Source organism: Rhopalosiphum padi, chromosome 4, assembly GCF_020882245.1.
Source record: "Rhopalosiphum padi isolate XX-2018 chromosome 4, ASM2088224v1, whole genome shotgun sequence".
NCBI lineage: Eukaryota > Metazoa > Arthropoda > Insecta > Hemiptera > Aphididae > Rhopalosiphum > Rhopalosiphum padi.
The window spans coordinates 7,797,153-7,821,049 of NC_083600.1; the positions used below are offsets into that span (position 1 = coordinate 7,797,153).

The following is a 23,897-nucleotide window of genomic DNA, read 5'->3' on the forward strand; positions in this document are numbered from 1 at the left end:
ATCCATATCGTGTCGTATAGTGGTTAATAATATTATAGAATCTACAAAAGAGTATAATATTTATTTAAGTATAAAAAGTAAAAATACAATAGTAAGTATCAGTATTAAGCTTGAAGTTTAATCTTTGGTGGCGTTGACTTCGGTGAGGCGCACACGATGTCGCCAAATGTGTTCGTTATCATCGTCTTGTCACACGGTCGGCGACACCTTGTGTCGTTGTGCGCAAAGTGCGAAACTAAACAAAAACAAATTTACGACGAACACTGCAGTTGTTCGTATCTGATGCACATTCCCAAGTTGTCTTCTGGGTTTTCCTCTCTGTTGCCTGGTCCGAATTGCACTCGCATCACGAATGGCGTAGTGCTACCTGCGGAAAAAAGAAAGTTAATTACAAACAGGTCGGTTGTCGACTTAGTCGTTACAGCGAGTAGGTAGGTATGTATGATTATATTATAATAAACAGAGTGAATTTTCTTAACAGTTAACAGCGCCTGTCAAAATTTCGCATGTAAAATATATTTTAAATGTCTGGTGGATCAAACGTTTACACATACCTATCAACATTACTATGCATTATATTTGAGCTTGAGAATGCGGAACATAAATTACTGTCTGTTGTTTAACAATAATAAGCAAAACGTCTACAGCTTTAAATAATTTAAAAGTATTTCACGCGATATTTGACGTAGGGAAATTATATATTGTAATATCTTACGTTGAAAATATCAACTCATTTAATATATTACACGCCATACGCACCGTTATCTATAATTTACTATAATTGAGTAATGTTATAATATACTCACTCTCGATCCGGCAAGGCGTTTCCTTATCTGTGCAGAAATTGTTCCCGCAGTGGAGCAAATCGCATATTCCAGGACCTCCCTGAGGCTGAGCAATATAAAGTAAACGATAAAAACAAAATGTACGAGTTTAAAAACTAATAATCTAGCTTAAATATTGCAATTATAGTGAATGAGACCAACCGTTATGAACTCTTCGGAATCACAAGGCATCATAACACGGTCGCTGCACTCACGGAATACGTCCATGGACACCACCGGGTTCCCGCTTGGATCACTATCACCTTCGTCTCCTGAACCCTCGATCCCTGTGTCTATACGCCAATGATAAAAATAATAAACATTTTCGATCATCGTTTTATGATTATTCAATATACCTAATATGATAATATTATATTAACGCTCGTTCAACTTACCGGAAAATATCGGTGGTCCGATTTTAAATGAGTTTTCGTCACACGGCTCGTACGCGATCGAACACATACCTGTAACGCCAAAACATTGTTAAATAGCTAAATGGTTCATTGGTAAAATAATAATGATTATTAATATTATGTTAGCTTCAGAAGTCAGTGGTATAGGTGGAGAAAAGGGCATATGGAGGTATACTTTCGCTCCAATAGTTCACCTATACTGGATATTGTACGCCAGTTCAGAACACAAATCTCAGAATGAAGAAGTAAAAATTATTACAACCCAATACATAATAATATTGGATTAAATAAAAAAATAAAAATGTAACCTAAAAACTAAAAAGAACAATTTTTTATTCTCTTAAAAGGATTAATCAGGAGTAAAAATTTAGAAATTATTTTTTTTTTAAACTTAGTTAATTATAATAATAATTAATAAATGAAAAATATGCTAAAACTAGGTATTTATTATTATGTAAGTATCTAGTTTATTTTAAATATTTTAAGTAGTACCAACTATTGAGGCAACGGTAATAGTTATAGGTAATATAGCTATATGTATATTATATTATATTAATGACTTACATAAGTCGGTTTAAATCAATTGATCGAACTTGGTTTTATGTTATGTTTATGAATTACTTAGAAATAAACATTCTAAGGTCTGCAATTCGAATAACACTACTACAAGTCTACGACGTCGTCACTAATTATATGGGGGTACTTACCGTGTTCTTGTCGTATGCAAATCACGTAGTCTTGGTCGGCCAAATGTCGGCCATTGACCGCGAAGTTCATCGTCTGCACTGTGCCGGCAACTTCGTGGAAATATTGAAGGCAACCGGCCGGCGCACGCTGAGCGAACTCGATCTGGGTGATCTATATATTACAAAAATAATGTACCTATGATTCATCGGTTTATACATTTTACACGCAACAATTAACGTTGTTCGGACGACTGTTGATTACGACGACGACGACGTTCTGTTGCAGTGAAGGTAAATAGTAAGTCGTACACTCACTTTAATCTCCCACATCCGGTTGTAGTTGCCTTTGGTTAGTCTAATGTCGATCGTTATATAGTCTTTCGCGTCGTCCATATCGTAGTATACTGCGAAATCACAATAATAAAATGATTGTGTTAGTCCATTTTTGAAAGTGATATAATAACATGTTTAAGGTACATGAACTCGAATACCGCGACGCGCGAGTAAACGGAAGAACCCGAAGGAGGAACGGGAGCTACCAAAAATCGATCTCGTGCAAAATAATGAACGACCTTTCAGAACACGCGTATCTATATTATTTATGGTGGCAATTATTTACAAAAGCAGTCGCGAATTTCTTAGAATATTGTTATAATTATAATGAGATCCTAACCACTTTGTATATTATATATATATATTACCAACATAATAATATAACGTATTAATGTTAAATGTAGCATTTCGTGCCACTCTTCCGCCCGTCCACCGTGGCATACCCTCCCCTCTCGTATTGGCCATTTCCCCTCGAGCTCGCACGCACCGCGTACCGACCGGCCCCGTATTATAGTATTCACACGCGATTATCACGACTGTCGTTATTCCGGTATAACGCGAGCGCACTTACATTCGTTATATTATTTGCGCCAACGCGTCCCGTTGGCTGCCACCAACACACCATACCGCGTGCGTTTCCAATCGTCGCCCTTTACATTGCACACGGGCCATATGACTCGCGGTATGTGCACCGCGACGTTCGGGTTTAGACCACATCGCTTCGTGTGGTAACACATGGTAAGCATCATAATAATATTATATCGCGATAAACTGAACAAATGCGCCAATTCAATACTTCGGACGCTCGTGACCGTGCTATAAAATTATTGTTATGAAGGCGCGTAGGTATAGATATAGTGAACCCGGATTTGACACGATTGCGAGTCGTCCGCCGTGCTATGAACCACTCACCGTGTTGACCGCTGTTGAGACCGCAAATCCTCAGGTCGTTGGACGCTCCACCGGTGACGACGAACGTGTCCGTCTCACACACTCCCGTTTTCCTGTTGGGCTGCGCCTACAACAATCGATCGATAACTCATTAGGAACGAAAGTCGAAATCGGTCCAATCATCAAATATAATGAATTGTACTACATATATATATATAGGTGTAAGGTACTAAGGTGTTATCGTTTCGAACGAAACGGGGTGGGTCCGGAGACACCGCGGGGTCGTTACAAGCGACTCACTAGATTGAAGTTGACAAAGTCCAAGCGTATCTGGCTTATGTCTTTGGATATCTTCTTGACGCGCAACGAGCATTCGCCCACGTCGTTCAACAAGCCCGGGAAATTCGGATTGACGAAGTACGTGACGTTGTTGGCCACCTCTGCGTTGCACGACGACGTGACTGCGGCAAACCAGGCATGACATATAGTTATAATATCGTATATATCATATTCATATTATTAAAACAATCAACATAATATATCATGGTGATGAATGACAGTTCAGTTGCAGAGCACAGCGGTGGCATATACAATGGGTGTGTTTTTATTTGGGAAAAGGTGTAAAATATGACAACTCCCATTTTTTACTGTATCGTATTATTTGTTTTTGATAAACTATATTTATATATATGTGATATATGCATATATTTTATATATCGGGTCTTACTATTTTATAAATCTATATTTTGTATCATAAAAAGATCAAAATCATAATTTATAGACTCACGGGCACTGACTAAAGAAAAACGTTAAAATGTGATATATTTAAATATAACATGTATATACGTAAACCTTACTCAATTATATATATATATATATATATTATTTGCTATGCATAACGCATATAATATTATGTTAATTTAATATCACAATAAATATAACTATATTATTAATGGCACATCCGCTATTATTCATGATGTCACTTTCCTTTAGGTAAGCCACTGTTGAGTAAGGGGGAAGCGCCATATATATATATATATATATATAAACTATCCTAATTCGTGAAAAACTGACCTTTTATATCAGTGATAGACATAGGCGTAACTTGACAATAAAAAAATACAGCTTTAATTAAAGTTTTAGCTCTACGTCCACAAAAAACTATTATCTTATTACGATTATGCGTAACAGCGTAAAAATAAAATATGACCGTATGACATTATTATGATAATAACATTATGCATAAAAATAGGCATATAATTTATTATAAAATGTGTGTACATTATACTTACAGACACAACACACTCCGAAACCCAGAGCGCAAGGACCGTGAGACTCTCCGTTTTGTATTCTGCACTCATACGTGTTCAAACACAGGCCTAGAATTACGTAAGAATAATAATTTTAATTAATAAAAAAAAAAAAGAAAAAAAAGTCACTGTTATGGTTCGTAACAATATTATGACGATACCGCGATAACGACATTGTGGTCATAAAATAAACTTTACCCGTTCTCCGCGAATCGTCGGACAGGCACTCTTCGGTCACCGGCACCGGGAAGAAATTCAACACTGCCAACAACAAATTCCAAAACATGATTAATCACGAGCACTTATCGTGTATATATGTATATCACGTCATATTATATTATGTGCATAAAATCCGAGCGCACGCCCAAAATCATGGTGTGGGAGGAACGCGGTAACAACAGCGGACCAGTGCTTCGGTCGCTATAACTCGCTATGTATATTTTACTATGATATTATCATTATCGCGATAAGCGAACGATTTTCTCACGTGACAATCTGACGAGGTAATTAGATTACGTGACGTCCAATGTGGATGCTCAGCGCTATTATACCTATACAGAGACGCGTTTTTCAGAATTCTGTTTTTACTATTTTTTTACTATTTTTTTTTTCTTACCTCTAAACGAATACCTTTTTATCTGTCGCGTGTCATTATAATAATATAATATTAAACGAAATTATATTATAATATTATTATTGTCTGTACGTGTGTCGTGCAAGAAATATGTATAGTCATTACATCATTTATAACACTATAAATTATACCACGCGAGTTAGGAGCGGTCATTATCCCGACACACATTGTACGACGATCATCAACTGTCGTGGTGTCACCCTCAAAACCACCGCAATTTTTGAAACTATACATTATATATCATAAACATTTTTTATAACCTATTATTAATATTATATATGTATAAACATATTATATACTTAATTTATACTATTTTTATGACGAGTAGTAATAATCTTGTCTAATACACAAAGGACAAATTCTGGTAAAATCTCTATTGGTCACACCTCTTTAAGCATTATTATTCATTTGTATTAATAACATAATAATATATTATATATATATATATATATACAAGACTATTAACTTTTTTGCTGTTTTCTAAAATTACCTACTTACCACAGAGTTATAAATAGCTTGTGTGGTTTTAAGATTAGTCGTAAAGTCATTTGTTGTTATGTGGTCTTTGATAGTCAATAAGACAATATTTTTATTTAGAGACGTATTTTGGTTTTACCAAGAGTAGTTAAGTAGTTGATGATAATAAATTGTTAATATTATGATAAATTTAAAAAAAGAACGATTTAATTCGTTTTTATCCGATTTTAAACCGGTACGACGATAATTGCATATATTGATTATTAAATAGTTTAGACGATTTTCAATTTTAAAATCACTAAGCTAATAAGGCACAAGTTAAATTGTTTGCATTGCATTTAGCATGCTGGTACATTGAGACCATATTAATAATTATTTTACTGGTGTTATTTCAACAATATATGAGTGTATTAGAATGTTTAGCCTGTTTGGGTACGCTTCAAAAGACGATATTTTATTTTGTACACTTTCCGTCAAACACCGACGGTGGATGAAATATTTGTGCCAGGACCGGAATCTAACTATAATAGCTTTAAACGTCACCGTGACCTCTATAACACAATTCAATAATATAATACGGCAAGGATGGGCTTGCGTTACGTGCGGATTTTTTCCTCTCTGATTACTTCGACGTGAATTTCCAGTGATCGTCCGCATCACAATGCAATACCACAATAGTGTACCACACGTGCTTCTTTATATTATATATGTGGCCGGGACGACCACATTACATTATTATGATGATGATCTACGAACGATATTAAAACGCCATATATATGGTATAGCTTGTCAAAACGTGTAAATTGCCACTTATCGATCACCGCGTGTTCACGCGCGTATCTACGTTAATGTAATTTACACGAATCGATTTTTTTTTATCATTATTATTTATTATTACTACTCTAATATATTATTATAATGCCGTCACCGTCGAAAAAATGCAATCAGTCTCCTGACAACCATGTGAGAGGTGATATTATATACTCTGGGCCCACAATCATGTTCGCTAGCAGGCGGATTACACGTATAATAATAATATTATAGACATAAGAATCCGTTTAAGTTATCTTTTTGTAGTTTTTAGTTTTTTTTTTTTTTTATTAAAGATGTACTAACATTCATTATGACTAGTTTTTTTTTTTAATTGTAATGTATTTAATGTATTTCCTATTTAATACGTTGTTTTATTCGAATTCAATATTTTAATTTAAAAAATAAATCCTTATTTATTTTGTTCACACACTAAAAACGTGAGTTTTATGGTTGTATCCATGTAAAACAAAGATTACATACATCTATCAAATATAATAAATACATAAATAAACTGTACCTAATAAAACACCATGGTATGAAAAATGTGGTTCGAATTCTAAAGCATGCATTTATTCAGTCCAAAGTGAAACAGAATAATTAACATAAGTGGGCAAATTCGTTTACTTGACATAATTTATTATTATAGATATTTTAATTTTTAATTTTTTGGTATTATTTTACAACATCGATTCCCAATTTCAGGTTTTCTATTTCTTTTCTTGTTAGATATGTGAGTGAGTATGAGTATTTGTGTGTTTTTGTACTTGACATTTTGCAGATACACAACTCTATCCATATAGGTTTCACGAAATAAATAAATCAATGGGCGTGTCAGAATTTCTCACGAAGCCATCCATACACGAAGTGCCAATACGGTAAGCCCACGTGAAAATGCAAAAATAAAAATAGCTCTGTGACAATAATAATATGGGTAAATTTGTTAGCATGTTTATTACGATTTTTGACTGACTAATAAATTTATTTTTTTTCTCCCGTGAAACGTCTCTATAGACTTTACTACGCAGAGTGAATGTAATAATATATATTTTTATGTAACAAGAAAAATGAATACTTCATTGTTTTTTAAAACGTACTCTCGTTGAATATTTATCGTCACCGGTAAGATGAATATTTCAAGGAACGATTTTTGCGCACAAAAAATAATAATAACAACCACCACCGCCACCATATATATATATATATTATGATGTTGGTAGTTGTGAGTGATACGTTAAATATTTTAAACGTTAATTTATCGAAAACGTTATAACGCGATAATAATAATAACTGTTTGACGTGCGTATAATATATACATATATAATATATTTGGAAAAGGGAAAAAACTCTCAAAAATTCGGGTTTTCCGGAAATTAAAAACCGAGAAAGGGATTTACATTTAAAAAATTATACTGACAAGTAATATATAATAAAAAGGTCGTCGCCGTATTAATTATATTAAGTGTCCGTGCTAAATATTTTAGTCGTCGAGAAATTTACCATTTCCCATCCATCCATCATCGTTAATTTAAACGAGGCGCGTTTTTAAATGGTTTTATATCGAGTACGTTAGGCGTTCTTTGCATTTTTATTTTTATTTTTTTAATTCTATAATTCATGGTAGCGCACGCGTACTATATGAAACACATCAAATTTCTAAGTATAGATAGCGTAATAATATATTGATTCGAACATAGGCTAGTCAATAAAATCATTTAACAGAAGTTGCCTGCAAGCTAAGTCGAACTGAACGTGAAGTTCTACGTAAGTAAATCGATCACAAACAATACATATTATTCAATTCTCAATGTTTAATAAACCAATAAGTATATGTAGAGAAAATATTAATTATTTGATTTAATTGTAAAAGTAATTACCCGATTTCAATAATAGCGCCTGCAAACCGATCAATTGTAATCGTAAACTATTTTTTTTTTTCAGTACAACGACTTTCGAACTAGTTTGTGTTATACGCGTGTATAGCGAAAACTTTACAGCCGTCCCGCAACCGAATTTATATAGCTAATTGCCCGGAGACTGTCAACGTGATAGATGGTTATTATTAATATTTGGCGACGGGCTTTTTGCGCGATAATAACTCAATTTTTCTTTTAGATTCGCCAGAGTGTATTACAACTTGACGGCTATACCAAACTATAGCTCTTACGGACAAAAGATCTTTCTTACAAAACAACTTGTTTATAATATCCGATTGGTACCGTATAGTTGGTACGTATATTATTGTGCGGTGTGTATACGCATAAGTGTTTTCGATAATATTGTCGTGTCCGCATCTGTGCTTTTCAGTACAGCGACAGGTTACTGTCCCAATCTCATCCCTGTCCCCTTCAAGTTACTATTGTAATTTATAGAACCACAATGTTAATACTTTATAAACTTATACTAATCTGCACGATTTTATGACTATTTTTATTAGGTATAATATTTTTTTAACATTCTAGTTTTTTCAATAAAAATTATTGAGAATTATTTTTCAAACTGTTGCATCTACAAACAATTTATAATATACAACTTAATATGGAATCCAATTCAAGACATATCATTTAAGATATTATGTTTTTCATAAATTTATGCCATAACATTAGCACTTTAAATCAATAATTTTATTCTTTCCTTTACGGAGTTGTAGATAGAATTACTAAAAAAGTATTGATCACTAAATATTCAAATATGAAATGGAAATTCATATTCCCTTAAAATTAATAAATATATGCATTTTAAGCACTTTTGATATAATGTATATAGCTTACTTTCAACGATAAATCTAAAAAGCCAACAAAAAGAAACATGCTAATGTCCTTAATTTTGAGCTGCGAACGTGATGTATCATCCTAAATATATTGATTAAACATTATAATATTATAGCTTATAGGCGAAATATGCTACTCTTTTAGAAAACAGTAAGCCATCGTCGATCGATCGTTGTAATATTGACAAAAATAATAACGGCCTGTCGTCTTGCTCGTCAGATTATTTCACATCGGTTCAATTTTATTTTTCGGACGTCACGTAAGTAAGTATCTAAAACAATTGTATGACTTTCTATTTATTTCTCTACTTATATTTCATACACACGTTATATTACGACTTAATCACTAATTTGCACTGTAGAGGCGCAATCATCGATAGTCGCCCACAACAAAAATTTCAATAATCGGCCTATGCAATTTAATGCCTATAACTCATTAATTATCACGCAATCATATATTATCATTGATGTGGTTCGTTTGTTTCACCGTTTTAAAAATGACGTATAATATTAATATAATACATATATCGTCAATTCTATCAAATAATGGTATCACAATTTGGCAGTAGAATATAATATAATATATACTCGCAGAATAACGACATTGATTCAAATATAAAGGACGTATTAAAATTGAAGATGTATGAATATTTTGGATTGTTTAAAATTAAAAAAAATAACAGCCGATACGATTAAAGATTTAAACGTTTTCTTTTTGATTATATAATACATCAATTTTTAATTTATTCTAGTCATGTTTGAAATCCTGAACAAATATTTGTTTACTGTATATTGTGTCCATAGGCCTATTATTGCCTGTTGGCTATTAGGAAATTGATTGCGTGTTCCTTATCCTTTGCTGTATGCATATTTTATACGATTAAAAATATACTAGTTAATATGATTATACGAGTATAATATGTAAAGTATAGACATAGAGGATTTTACGTAAAAGTACATACATATTATACTTCATAATTGAGTAAATCACTGTAATATTATATATGTATGATGGAAATTAATCAATCAATTCAATATAATATATCTTTGTAAATATCTGGAAAACGTAATAGTATTTTAATTTTTTCTGGTTTTTTAGAAAAGTGCTACCAATTTTTTACTTATAACTTTCCAGAGTCCAACCTACATCCAATTCAATATCAGAAATCACATCCAGCATTACGATAATGCGATTCAATCGGAATTTAAAGTTAAATTATGTTTGACCATATTGAAGATTTGTGTAAGTATGTTATTTTTAATTAGAATTTTAATGTATTGAAATGCTGCGAAAAATATTCTGCTTCGGGATGTAAAACTAAAAAGTTATTTTTTCATTTAATAAACAAAAACCAGAAATATTATAACTATAAAATAATGTTGATGTTATAACTTTTTTTTTTTTCAAAAATTTGGTTTTAAATAATATAAAACAATTAAAGTCTGAAATAATGAGTGGAAACACATTAATAAACTAACTGTATATTATATAGGTACTGTTACAATAGAAACGCTACAATGCTACAATACAGCTACCATTCTTTTTAAAAAGTCAAAGGCAATCGCTATGTGTCACAAACTCCTCTGCCACACCACTAAATTTGAACGAATATCGCTACATATAATACAATATATGAGTGCATATATACTGTTGAAGAACGTATTATGCCACTATAAATATAACGTGCACGTATTCCCTATATAATATGGTATTATATGACTTGACGTCGGGGGCTTATCGGTATCTGATCATTTTCTCGTATCTAAAGATATTATAGAGACACCTACAAACATCAAATCATATAATATTATGTTAATTTTTATTCGTGCAATTATGGATGTATAATAACTCTATTGATATGATGCTTGTTTGCGAAATCGAAACGATAAATAAAATATTATGATTATGTTTTGTATATATTATAATATTTATACAAATATCCAATAATCTAATAATAATTGTTATTAATATAGATTTATAATATATATATATATATGTTTACTCCTCCCTTATTATATCAAGGTCGCAATGTACAAATTTATAGAGATAATGGCTTATTGAAGATATTTTTTTTTAGTACCTAACCTAAACTTTTTCATTGAAATTATTAATATTGGGAACATCACTGTTTATAACTCGTCAAACACTTTTACCCTATTGATTGATCTTTGGTTGACTGTTTATAATAATATTATAAAATACTTATATAAACACAAAATAGTAATCATTTGACGTCGTTCAATTGTATTATGTTTTTTTTTTTATTTACGTATATTATATTTGAAAATTGCATTAATCGAATTTTAAAAACATCTGAGGAATGTTATCGTATTAAAATTACGAGGGACCCTCGTCGTTTCCTTTGCTGCCGTAGATCTAATATAATATTATTAGCATATTTAAAATATAAAATATTTCGCAATGTCATATAATATATTATAATATTTGGTTATTTAAAAAAAAATCTATATACAAAGAAAGAGATAATATTAATAGATCCCACAGATCAATATAATATTATAAGCGATTTTACACTTGCACTGTTATTATGTCTGTGTGTGAAATTACAAACTATAATAATGTATTGTATTGGATGATGTCGTTACGATTAAAAGCTAATCGGATTATGTCATACATAAATAATGTTATACAGTTCTATATCAATTAATATACAAGTGGTAAGTGCCATATGCATGATTTTTTAAGGTACATTATTAATTGTTATACATACCTACTATATACTCAAAATTGGAAATATATATAAATTTTAAGATCGAAATTAGGTATTTTAGAAACTGATTATTTATATGAAATAATTATTGAACCTAAGTTAGTTGTAAGTTACCGATTTTTGTTTATAATATTATATATTATTGTATAACATTAAATAGGTACTTACTTATTACGCATTACGCAATCTAAATATTTTTCCTTCTAATAAAAATAACGGTATTCAAGCAAACAATTATAATTAACACATTTAAAACATGTAGTATTAGCTACATATACGTCTATAGATGTCAAAAACACAGTATCATCACATAATTTGTTTGGTGAAAAGATACCCAAAAAACTAATCAAATAAATAAAATATTATTGCGGTATTAACTTCGTTAGCGTGTAATTTGGTCACAACTGTACAGCAATGAAATATTAATCGTTCGTTACTTGATAAAAATAAAATTTTACAATGTGCCTACAATATTCACAGAAAAACAATATCAATATTATTTTTAATTGTATTAATATTTTATTGTTAACTATTATAATATACACAGAATATACATAGCTACAGCTTAGGATCAAACGTAGTCAGATAAATTCGACTTCCAGACTCAGAGACAAGCGTGAAATGAGTGAGAATAAGTAATACATAATTTATCTTACATTATAAATTATTTTTATCGGATTGTAATATATTTTGGTTATCAGAGATAACACTAATAATAATAATTGTTCCTAGAATTCTGCAATTATAGTGCGATCAAGTGTTGACATAAAAATGTTGATGAACATTTTTTTCCATTTATTTTATTATTGAAAAACGGATTCTACTACTTGAATGTAAATAGAAGACGTCAGAAAATTTGTAACATTTAATTAAATCGGGTTGGCTGAGTAATTAATTCTATAATATTGATGAAAGTCTCGAGTTAAGCAATATAATAGGTAATTTTTTAATATTGACACTATAGAGAATCTTTAGACAAACCATTAAATGCATCATTAAACGCAAATAAAGAGAGATAACGAGAAAAAGAGAGGAATTCAACTCTGCTGGTACGAAATCATTACTGTATTTGAATTATGAATCGGTAAAACGAGAACGCGCATTACAAGAATATATCCTACAGTACTTACGTGAAATGGTTAGTGTATCTTGTTTAGATATATTACCCCTACACAGCAAGAAATGATAAATTATTACGAGTGTAATGACTATGATATCTCAAAACTCATATTTATTATTAAAAATTATAATGTAAACGCTAGACATTTATCATCGGCAGTAAAATCGATGCCTCGTACGAACAGAAATAACGTAACGCTGCGTCAGTATACACATACATTTAATTAGAAATATTAAGTGTATAAGTTGTTGTTATTGAACAATCTAAAGTCAATAGTGTGTTTAATACTACTGAAATAATTCAGTTATAATTCTGTGAATTTCAATTATTAATTTTAATTGGGACGTGTTTTGCGCTGATGAATAGCACAGCCAAGCACATACAACAATAATGTAATATTGTTAGAAAATAAAATTACGGTAATAATTATTGATAATTGTGCAGTAGAAGGACAAAATGCTTAATATAATAATTTTCTCTGGATACTATCATACAATATTAAATTATAGTTTTATTATTATTTTCAAGTTGAAAAAAAAACTGTTATCATTTAAGGACATAAGAAGTTATATTAAATTCTATAACTTACTATTTAGTTTTTTCTTACATTATCACTAAACATCAATAATATTATAATATGCGAAGTAATTGTATTTACTTAAATGGTCACATTTTTTCATTTAACATTGTTTCTTATATTTTATTATATCAAATTTTGTATAATTTAGAAAACGATAGAACCAAGGTAATGATTAATAAAATATATTTTTATTCAATAAAAGATATTGAGTAAAGACAATTTATTTTATCAAATCGTTGTATTAAAATAAATAATAATATTAACATATTTTTACTTAAAAACTTTCTTATAAAAGATTAGTTAGAATTACATTATTTTTTCAATAACCCTTTATTTTTCTAATGTTAATTTTTTTTTAAATATATTAACTCCTTATCCTAATAATTTTAAGTATAAATTAGTACTTAACAAATATCTTTCAAACAGAGTTTATTTTTTTTTCTGTAATCTTTATTTTACACTAAAGATTGAATTAAAAGGTAGTTAAAAATGTACATTTTTAAAAATTTTACCCGGGTTTAAGTATAGATAAATAATTTATAGTATAAATAGTATATTAAATTATCAGATATAGATTTATGATTTATTATAATATATTTTATTGAAGATAGACTTTTATTAAGTGTATTGTGTTATATTATAGATGAAGGGTAAAATGTAGAGATCTCATTAAAAATATGAAACGTAGAATATAACGAAGTGCACTTCATTAGAACGACATTTATTTATATTACTATGTAAAAGACTGTATTGGTGTGTAACATGTTTATTGTATATTACTAATATCAAAGAAATTTGTTTTCAACTCGTACATCATAAATCAAACTTAAAAATATCAATAAAAGTTTTTTTTTTTGTAATACAAAATAAAAATATGCCCACATGTTATGAAAGCAGCTGCTATATCGTTTAATCGTCCATTTATATTATACGTCCCATTGCGTTTTATATATTTCTAAAAAAGAAAATACATAGTATATACGTAGGCATATATTTTTAAATTCTGAAACTGTGTTTTTGTCGACCCTTTTTTCTGTTTGGTTACTCAATTTTGTTAACAGCAGCAGCTATATGCTATAGAAGGCATATCCATCTATAGAATACAATTTAATATTATTATCTTTAAAGGCCAGGCTTTATAGACTCGCGAAACAACGATAAGTTGACAATGATTCCTATTTTCGGCACTATCGTCTCACATCCACGCAAGATTGTGGCGTACATTATTATTTTTATTATCGGTCCAGAAATCGATTTTTTGTGTTACTCAAGATTTTGACATAAATAACGGGTGTTTTCTATAAAATTATGTACAATATAAGCTTGAAAATAATATAATAAACACGTTACCTATTGCTATGATATTATGATAAATATTGTTTTAAATTTTAACTATTATTATTATTATTTTTCATTTAAATTATATATTTTATGAAACTTTTATCAAAACTAATTTCATAAGATTAATTAGCAATATGTACCTATGTAATTATTATTATGTCACAATTTTTTTTTTTTACTCATTAGTACTAAAGTTTCAAGAGGATATTAAACAGTCCTTTTTTTAAGTGATCGATATAATATAGTTTATCATCCTTTATAATATGTATATCTATTAGTGTGTAATCGTGGTCATAACGAGATGGTTTATTAAATTAATATGGTGTATGTTATCGCTCCCCAACCCTTACCTTGCTAACAAATCGCTCACGCAATTAAACGAAATAATATACCATCCCAATTAAATAATTATGAACATGAATAAATCGCGTAATTTATCATGTTATATTTTTTCCACCATCGCTCAATTTAAATGGACTTATCTCCGTTTCAACATATCTAAAACAATTAGGGCTTTATATCTCGTCTACTCCAGAAAAGATTGTCTACGTAGGTACCTATACAATTTTATAAATTTAATTCTAATTTAATTTATATTTAATTATTTAATTTTTAATTATATTAATTAATTTTATATATCTAATTTTTATTAATTTCTATTTTTTAAACAAGTTTAGAAAAGTTTTACGACATATCAAAATCGTAAAATATCATAAAAAATGATTTAGCCTGTAACTCGTGTAAGTGAACATTTAGAACAGTTTAATTCCTATACGCATACATAACATTAAAATATTGAGTTAAAAACTTAAAGTATAATTAATAATTTATTATTTGAGATCTATGGTCAAAAAATGAATGCGGAAACGTATGCAGATTATGCGGAATAGAACAATTAGTATGCTTGTATTATAATGTATTATAACCTGTGCTCACTGATAATCTAATAAACTAGTTTATATTTTTATTCGCCAGAGGGAAAACGTCGCTCTTGAACTTGACCAACTGCCGTACGAGTGGCCTTGCGCACACCGTTAACCGTAAAACATAACCTGGTAGCCGGTTTCGTTTTGGTCACTGACGAAAGGACAACGGCAACGACGGTCATGGCTGAGGCCGCTCTCTATTTAATAATAATAATGATAATAATATGTGGAACACTAGCGGTGGTGGCGGCGCATGGATGTGACCTGTTTAACCAGAACCGTGTTCCACTTTTTACGTAAGATTCCGGTCGAATTTAATACGCGCGTATGGTAGACAGTAGACATAATAATAAATACTAAACAATAAATATATATACTTAGTACGTTACCGGCCATTTCTTATGGTCCCTACACCGTAAAGCTTTTCGACGCCTTTCAAGCAATATCACAAGTAAGTTAATCCGCCGTAATTAATTGTATTTCATATGCCATTTTAACGTTTTTTTTTTGTAATAATAACTATTGATTATATCACTGTACTACGTGAATTATGCACGTTCGATATTAGTAGTCGGTTAAAATACATCCAGTATTCGCGTTTATATATAAAAAAAAATATAAAAACAACACAAAATTAAAATATTAACGATCTAGTGAATTTAAAAAAATAATCTACATGTACACTAACTGAAATGTGTTTTGTATAAAATTGTATGAATGATGTATACTGTAATATATACATCCGAAAAGTTTCTATACGATACGAGTTTATAATTACAAGAGTTTTAAAAGTATCATTGACAAGAGTGTAAATCTATATCATTAAAAGATTTTATAGTGTAGTTACCACGTTTTTGTTTTTCAAAGTATACTTAGTTTTAAACTATGGAAATGTTACCGTGTAACGTTAATATTATTGTGTAATGTATGTGTGTGTGTGTTTATTAGTTAGGTATGTATTTTCTGTTATGTTATCTCGTCGCGTTCAGAAAACCATACTTCCTACTGTATCAACTGTATATATGATGTCAAAACCAAGTGGAAGTTACTTGCAAATTCTGATTATTTTCGAGGACGCCATTCATTAGTTTATATACTGACTTCCCCTATATTCGTGCTCTAGTTGCCCACCTCAAGAGGGGTATCAAAATCAATAATTCATAATCGCGTATTGTGTCCCTGCAGGTTTGTATACGTACCTCTGCCGACGGCTCTGGAGGGTCCGCCCAACGACGGCCACGGCCAACCTAGAGCTCCACGCGTGGCCAGCAACAGCAAAAATTGTACCAGCAGCGATTTCGGCGACGGCGTTACCAGGTTCATGGTCGTCTGTGATTAAGACCGGAAGATCACCGACCGTTGTGTGACATTCGAGATATTATATTATAATAAAATATTACTTCCGTAGCACCGGGATATCCGCCACTATTCGGACGACTGTGAATTGTAGCGTTTCCTGTGTAGAACAACCGTTAAGTTATTGCAATATTGTAGGTGCTCGCGTAGACGACTGGCCCGAACTGAACTGAAACAACACCTCTGCCGCCACTGACTATGGTACCGTACAGATGTACAGTGGGAAGACCGGTTCCGCGTCATCGCTCGTAGCCATAGCCGCCGACATTATTAGTATTTTCATGATATTTTTTCCGTTCGCTTTTTTTTTTATTATCATCATTTCATATCAGTCATATGGTCATAATTTTGAAAACACCGAAAAAATAATAAAATAATAATCACAACTTTATAATAATAATAAAAATTGTATATTAAGTTACATAGCTAATTTAATGTCATCCGAAATGACCAAAAATACCTAAATAATTTATATTTAATTTAATTTTTAGACGATATTATCTAAAATTCTAGATACACAGATTAAGATGGGAATTTGAATTCTTATCCAGACAATATTATAGTAATACGTATTTTTTTCTAAAATGCATACAAAAATGATGTATTTAATATTTAATTATTTTGATTCAATTTCAATAAAGCTTAAGCGTACACCATTTAAATAGAAACTAAAAAGTGTTAAAGAAAACTAATATGATAATGGTCTTAATTAATTTAACAGTTATACAACAGTTTGATATATTTCCATTCATAAGTGAGAAAATGTAAATTTTTACTCAAAAATTGATGTTATTGTTCGCCTCTACACTATTTTGTAATGAATTTATACCGATTTTAGGCAACAGATATCTCTGACTAACAGATTATATAGTTTATAAATACGTTCTTAATTTAGAAATTTAGTATGTTTGAGTTCAAATTTTGACGACATTAGAAGTTAGGTAAAATATTTTAACTCTTTTTGAGATACTTATAGACATGACATATTTAAAATTTATGTTTTTTTTAAATATAATTATTGATAACAATTGTTAGCTGGATCAAAATTCTTAAAAATATAGAATATGCATTTGAAGTTAACATTTTGACAGATCTAATTTTACTATATATAAATAGAAAATGCTATAAATTATCTATAAATAGTACTAAAATTATATTAAGTCAATAAAATGGAAATATAAATATTTGGGATACATTTTAAGTCTTTATCGTTATTTATTTTTAAATAACAAATAAAAACATAATTGACTGTCAAAAACTGTTATTAAATAAATAAGTACATAAGGGTTTTTTTAGTTTTAAACTTTCAATTAGATCCAATTCATTACTAGAGATAATCCAAAATTAAAGATGAATCGTTTTTACTGTTTCAATATTTTATAAAAAAAAGAGAGGTATAAAAAAATACAAAAAAATACAAATAAATGCAAATTAATAAATTAATCGTTCCGCTTTTTAAAAATATAATTTTTTTAAATGATTAATTTACATAATATTCAATATAATTATAATATTAATGATAATAATCAATTGGAAATTCTTAATTAACTTAAATTCTAAATTTAACAAAGTATAAAGATTAAATTGGTGATTATTAAACTGATAACTTAAAATTTGAAAATCATAAAATAAAAATTTAAAAAATAACAAGCATGGAGAAAAATACATTATTATCTCTAATTAATACTAGTATGAAAATATAATGATGACTGGGAATGGTGGGAATATATAATATTAAAATATGAGTCCGAACAATGGTACCGAACTCACAAAGTAAGGTTGACATATTAGCTGAAGACAGAAAACAGGAGAAAAGAAAAAAATTATGGAGATATAATATAGGTACCTATATATTAATATTATTTGTAAATAATAATATGTAGATAGTACTTATAATCAATGACAATATCTACACAAATTGATTTGTTTATAACAAATTATAATAATATAAATTGTAATAATATTATATTAATATTATTGCCCGTTGTTGACTGAGAAGAGCAGACAAATCTGTGGTTAACTGACTAAACAATTATAATTGGATCATTTGGACCATTAAAAATTAAAAATCAATATAATTCAGTGAAATACTTATAATTAGTTTAGATCGCAATAATCAAGCTCTAATTTCAAAGGATCTTTAGTAAAAAAAAAAAAAAATCCCTGATAACAGAAATGCACAAGAACTTAGTTAAATCAATATTTAACTAAATTAAATAGTATAATATTTTATAATAAAGTTAATAACAAAACTTCGTATTTCTTTTTTCATTAAAATATTTTAAGTTCATTCAATATATTTTTACATAAATGAGTGTTATTGAACTCAAATTCAATACGAATTTACGTATCTAAATGAGAAATATATAAATAATCAGAAATTATGTATGTGTGTGTGTTTGGAGGATTGGCACTCGAGGTGAGGCTCTGACTATGTCGATGAACTGTACCTATACTCTATAGTCGTATTTGGATATCACACGCTTCTGTTAATATAGTAAACATGTTATTTGGGTGAACAGTGAACTGGTATAATAAGACCCACGGTATATATTATAATTTATAATAATATGGAGGTGTATTTGTGTATCGCGTTTGTATGGGCGGAGCTGCTAAATTCTTATTTTCGATTAGTTATCCATCATCTAAATTAACTTAATCCTCACAATCATTATAATAATCTACGATTACAGACAATTTATTTTTTGTCGATAAATATTACCTATATAATATATTCTTATTTAGACCTTTTTAATGCAATGTTTTTGTGACAAAATAATTTGACTTTTTAATAATATCTTTGTATAATTTAAATAGATAAGTCATTTCCATTGATTTTAAAAATATGTAAGTACTTACTATATAACTGTTTGAAATTTAAGTTTTAATCTAATATACAATAATAATCTAATAGTTAATAATGGTTTCACTATTAAATAAAAGGGTGAAAAAATAAAAACGTCATACAGTTTGAGAAAAGCATAAAACAAAATATTTTGAAACATAAAAATGAAAATAGTCAATACTTGACGAATTAATAAGCGTTTAATGATCAAAGAATCATCCTGTATATAATATAATATGAACATCCTTAACGTTATGTATTGAAAACTAAGAAGAAAATAGTCTATTCATTGCGAGTCCGTTTTAATATAATATTAAACGTTTATTTATGCATTGAAGTCTAAAATAAATGTACTAAATTAATTAACTAGTATACTATGCTAGTAACTAGTGACTACTAAGGCTTTATAATAATTCAGGTAAATTAACACAGAATTCAAAAACAAGTTAAAATAATAATAATTGTAAATTACTTTTTAATTTAAAATAGGTATATTGAAAAACTTGGTGTTTGTGATATCCAATTTTTTACGTCCTAATAAGATTAAAGGCTATAACTGAACTTTAAGGCTTTAGTCATAAATGTATGCGATTTTATTGCTCTATATACTTTAATCTATTATTGAATTGTGTACATTTTATTTGTTAAATTATTGGATATAGCACATATCCTTAAAAGCTAAGAAAAGTAAAACAGAACGGCTATATTGCAAAAAATAGTTAATTTCCACGGAAAAAAAACGACCGAAATAAAATAGTAATGGCATTTGGATTTGGCATACACAATTTCCAAGTACAATAAAAACACTCAAATCACGTATAATATTACGATCACGTAATCGTGAAATTTATTGTTTAAAATAGGAAAAACGAATTTTCTCGAACTTTTGGTACTGCGTGCGCCGTGCAGGTATACTATTTTGAAAACAATTGAGGGCGACAATATTAAATTGCATAACGCATAACCAACGTCATACGACCCTTGAAGAAACACTAATTATTATAATATGCACATAATAATAATATTATAATACTGTATGGTGCACAATGACCTGTGTCGTATCCTTATTATAATATTATGTTAGTATAATATACAGGTACCGCCGCAGAAGCATGTCAAACCCTTATTATATAAATTTCGTATTGGATCGAAGGAAATATAGTGGTTACTATAGTTAATTAGGATGACGGTAACGGATTTCAAAGACATTGTAGTAATAGTATTATAATATTTGCACGGACACATAAAAACCGTGGGTATGATATTATATTGATATCTAAATAATACTAGCCCATCGATATTAATATTTAATCCGGTGTACTAAGTTCAGCAAAGTAAACCAGATTTGGCAGAACTATTTTGTGACGTACTGTGCTATTAGACGATTAATTAATATTAATCAAACGGTTTCGATTTCAAACAACGCCACGTCGGAAACGATGGCGATCGCACTTACACGGCGCGTCCGATATACTAACATATATGCGTAAGCATTAATAATTTTTTTCAACGCCTCAAAAACGTAAAATAACGAATGTCGGATAATTTTAATTTTATTTCGATAACCCACGATAACAAGAATGCAGCGACTAATAAATTAGGTATTATTATATGTTTTAACTAAATAGTAAATAACACTAAATAATTTGCCATGATAAAATAAGTATTGTTAAACAGTGCGGAGAGTAATAATGTTTAAATCGATTATTATTTATTTATTTATTTTTTTTAAATCGTCTCTTTGATAATCACTCCGATTTCTATTAATACACTAACCTAAAAAAAGTATGGATCCCATACATATCATTTGTTTTTATTTGTATAGATATCATATAGGTAGATTTAACTCGAATAATAAAACGTTAATTTATTATCATTTAGAATAAGAGCGACTGACAAATATTAGAGAGTAGAGGTATGTTAAACATAAATATATTATTAAGGTTTGAGATTGCAAACCGGGTGTACGAAAATATATTAATTGGACACTCAATAAATGAAGCAATCGATATCACTATATGGGTGCCTCATGATTCATTATTCAATGTAGATACGATAGCCGGTTTATGAAGAGCTGCAGTTCTGTAGTGCACACTCTGTTCGACTACGATTGCAGCAACACTGCAATATCGTATGTTACATTACCGGTTTAGAACGTCGTATTGTCGATGGAAATTTCTCGCATAAAATTCTCGTGATATATTTAATAATATTCCACGAAATTATATTATTATTATCTTTCTGGTTGATTATGACGGTGAAACTGAAACAACGTATAATTATCTATTGATATAAATAATACATTAAACAATGTTGAAACGTTCATTTGTTGATGTTTTGAAAAAATAATAGAATCAAGTATCGTCGAGATAACAGTTTAAAAACATACGGACTATTATTATTTACGTGCCGTAATGATTTCAAATAAAATAGAAAAACATTATCAAAATATATTACGTAACTAAAATATGTTGTTGTTTTAGTTTCAGGCGTTTGAGCAGTATAAATGGCAACGGACGAGTTTATTGGTAAAATAAGAAAGGAAGACTATAGTGACGGATAACTGGGGAATTGTCAAAGCCAAAGCAATAGTATTAATTAAATAATACATATATATATATATATATATATATATATATTATATGTACGTATAACGCAGATGGTAGGTCAAACATGGACAACACATTTTAATCCACTATAAACACATCGCAACGTCTTTTTAAAAAAAAAAAAAGGCAAATAGATTTTAAAAGGCTATAGCGCATCTAGAGACTATTCATAGTTTACTATTAAAATATTCAATCAATAATTAAATACCAAATTGGTAATATACATTTTAAAAATACGTAAAAGGGTTTTGTTAATACATTATTTTGGGATTTAAATTCCTAACGAAATAATTTGTTAAAACTTTTAACCGTCTCGTCGATTGCAAATTGCTTCATATTATTGTCTGTAAAATTAAAACGTTAACACACTGAAACGTTAAGTTTGCGTTTGACAGTGACGAAGACAACATAATAATGATATACACGCTTCGTATTTGTTTAGCAAAGTAAATGTTTTGAACATTCTGGGTTTTTATTTAACTAAAAGCGTATACGTATTACGTATACTTATGTTGTAAATACTAAACATTAATATATTTATTACATGTCAAGCAATCGTTTGAAATATTAAAGTGACATATATTAAATATATATGATTATAACGTATTAACGTCTAAAACACGTAACACAAAATGATTATGTTTTTATCTACAGCCTGTAGTGTTATTTTTGAACTTTTAGCTTTTACCATTTTGTTTTAATCTTAAATCTTCTGAAATGTTATAAACATTGCATCTTAATACTCATCATTATTAATTAAACATAGTGACGATTACTTATCTAAAAAGTTTTCCGGTTTGTGTGCTGGCTATACTTATATATTGGTATCTCTTCGATTTTTATGGCCAAACTCTAAACCACAAAAACCGCAAAGTTTATATTATAGTAATAATTACTAATAGAATTTTACTAAATATCTCCAAAGCAAAACCATACAAAATTAGATATTTTTTTTATAAGACGTTTATATGTGCTAAAATCAATAATGAGCTGTTAATTGAAAACTCAGAAAATCGATTAACAGTTTTGAACTTAAGTGTTGTTTTCTATAACGTATCATTAAATCAACAATTTTCAATAATATAACTTGAATCTTAATGGCCAATGCTATCACAAGCTTTAATTTAATAAAAAAAAAATAATTAAAATTAACGATTCAAATTATTGTTTATTTGTACATGTCATTCTTAAACCAGTTATTTCCACGAAAAGTTCGGTGACTTGATAACTAAGATATACG

General features: G+C 29.2%; 1 protein-coding gene and 1 long non-coding RNA gene across 2 annotated transcripts; one reads left to right on the forward strand and one right to left on the reverse strand.

Annotated features, from left to right (window-relative positions):
* Positions 1 to 42: 42 nt before the first annotated feature.
* LOC132928690 (uncharacterized) lies at positions 43 to 17,389 on the reverse strand. The gene is made up of 12 exons (XM_060993537.1): positions 17,248 to 17,389; positions 17,047 to 17,176; positions 4,656 to 4,718; positions 4,440 to 4,526; positions 3,448 to 3,608; positions 3,169 to 3,274; positions 2,239 to 2,327; positions 1,945 to 2,095; positions 1,220 to 1,288; positions 987 to 1,117; positions 807 to 891; positions 43 to 367 (listed from the first exon to the last, which is right to left on the reverse strand). The coding sequence occupies exons 2-12, from the start codon at positions 17,168 to 17,170 to the stop codon at positions 252 to 254; spliced, it is 1,182 nt and encodes a 393-aa protein (XP_060849520.1). The 5' UTR covers positions 17,171 to 17,176; positions 17,248 to 17,389; the 3' UTR covers positions 43 to 251.
* Positions 8,075 to 8,878, forward strand: LOC132928691 (uncharacterized). The gene is made up of 3 exons (XR_009662058.1): positions 8,075 to 8,142; positions 8,320 to 8,433; positions 8,494 to 8,878. It is a non-coding gene; the product is annotated as an uncharacterized LOC132928691 (long non-coding RNA).
* Positions 17,390 to 23,897: the final 6,508 nt, after the last annotated feature.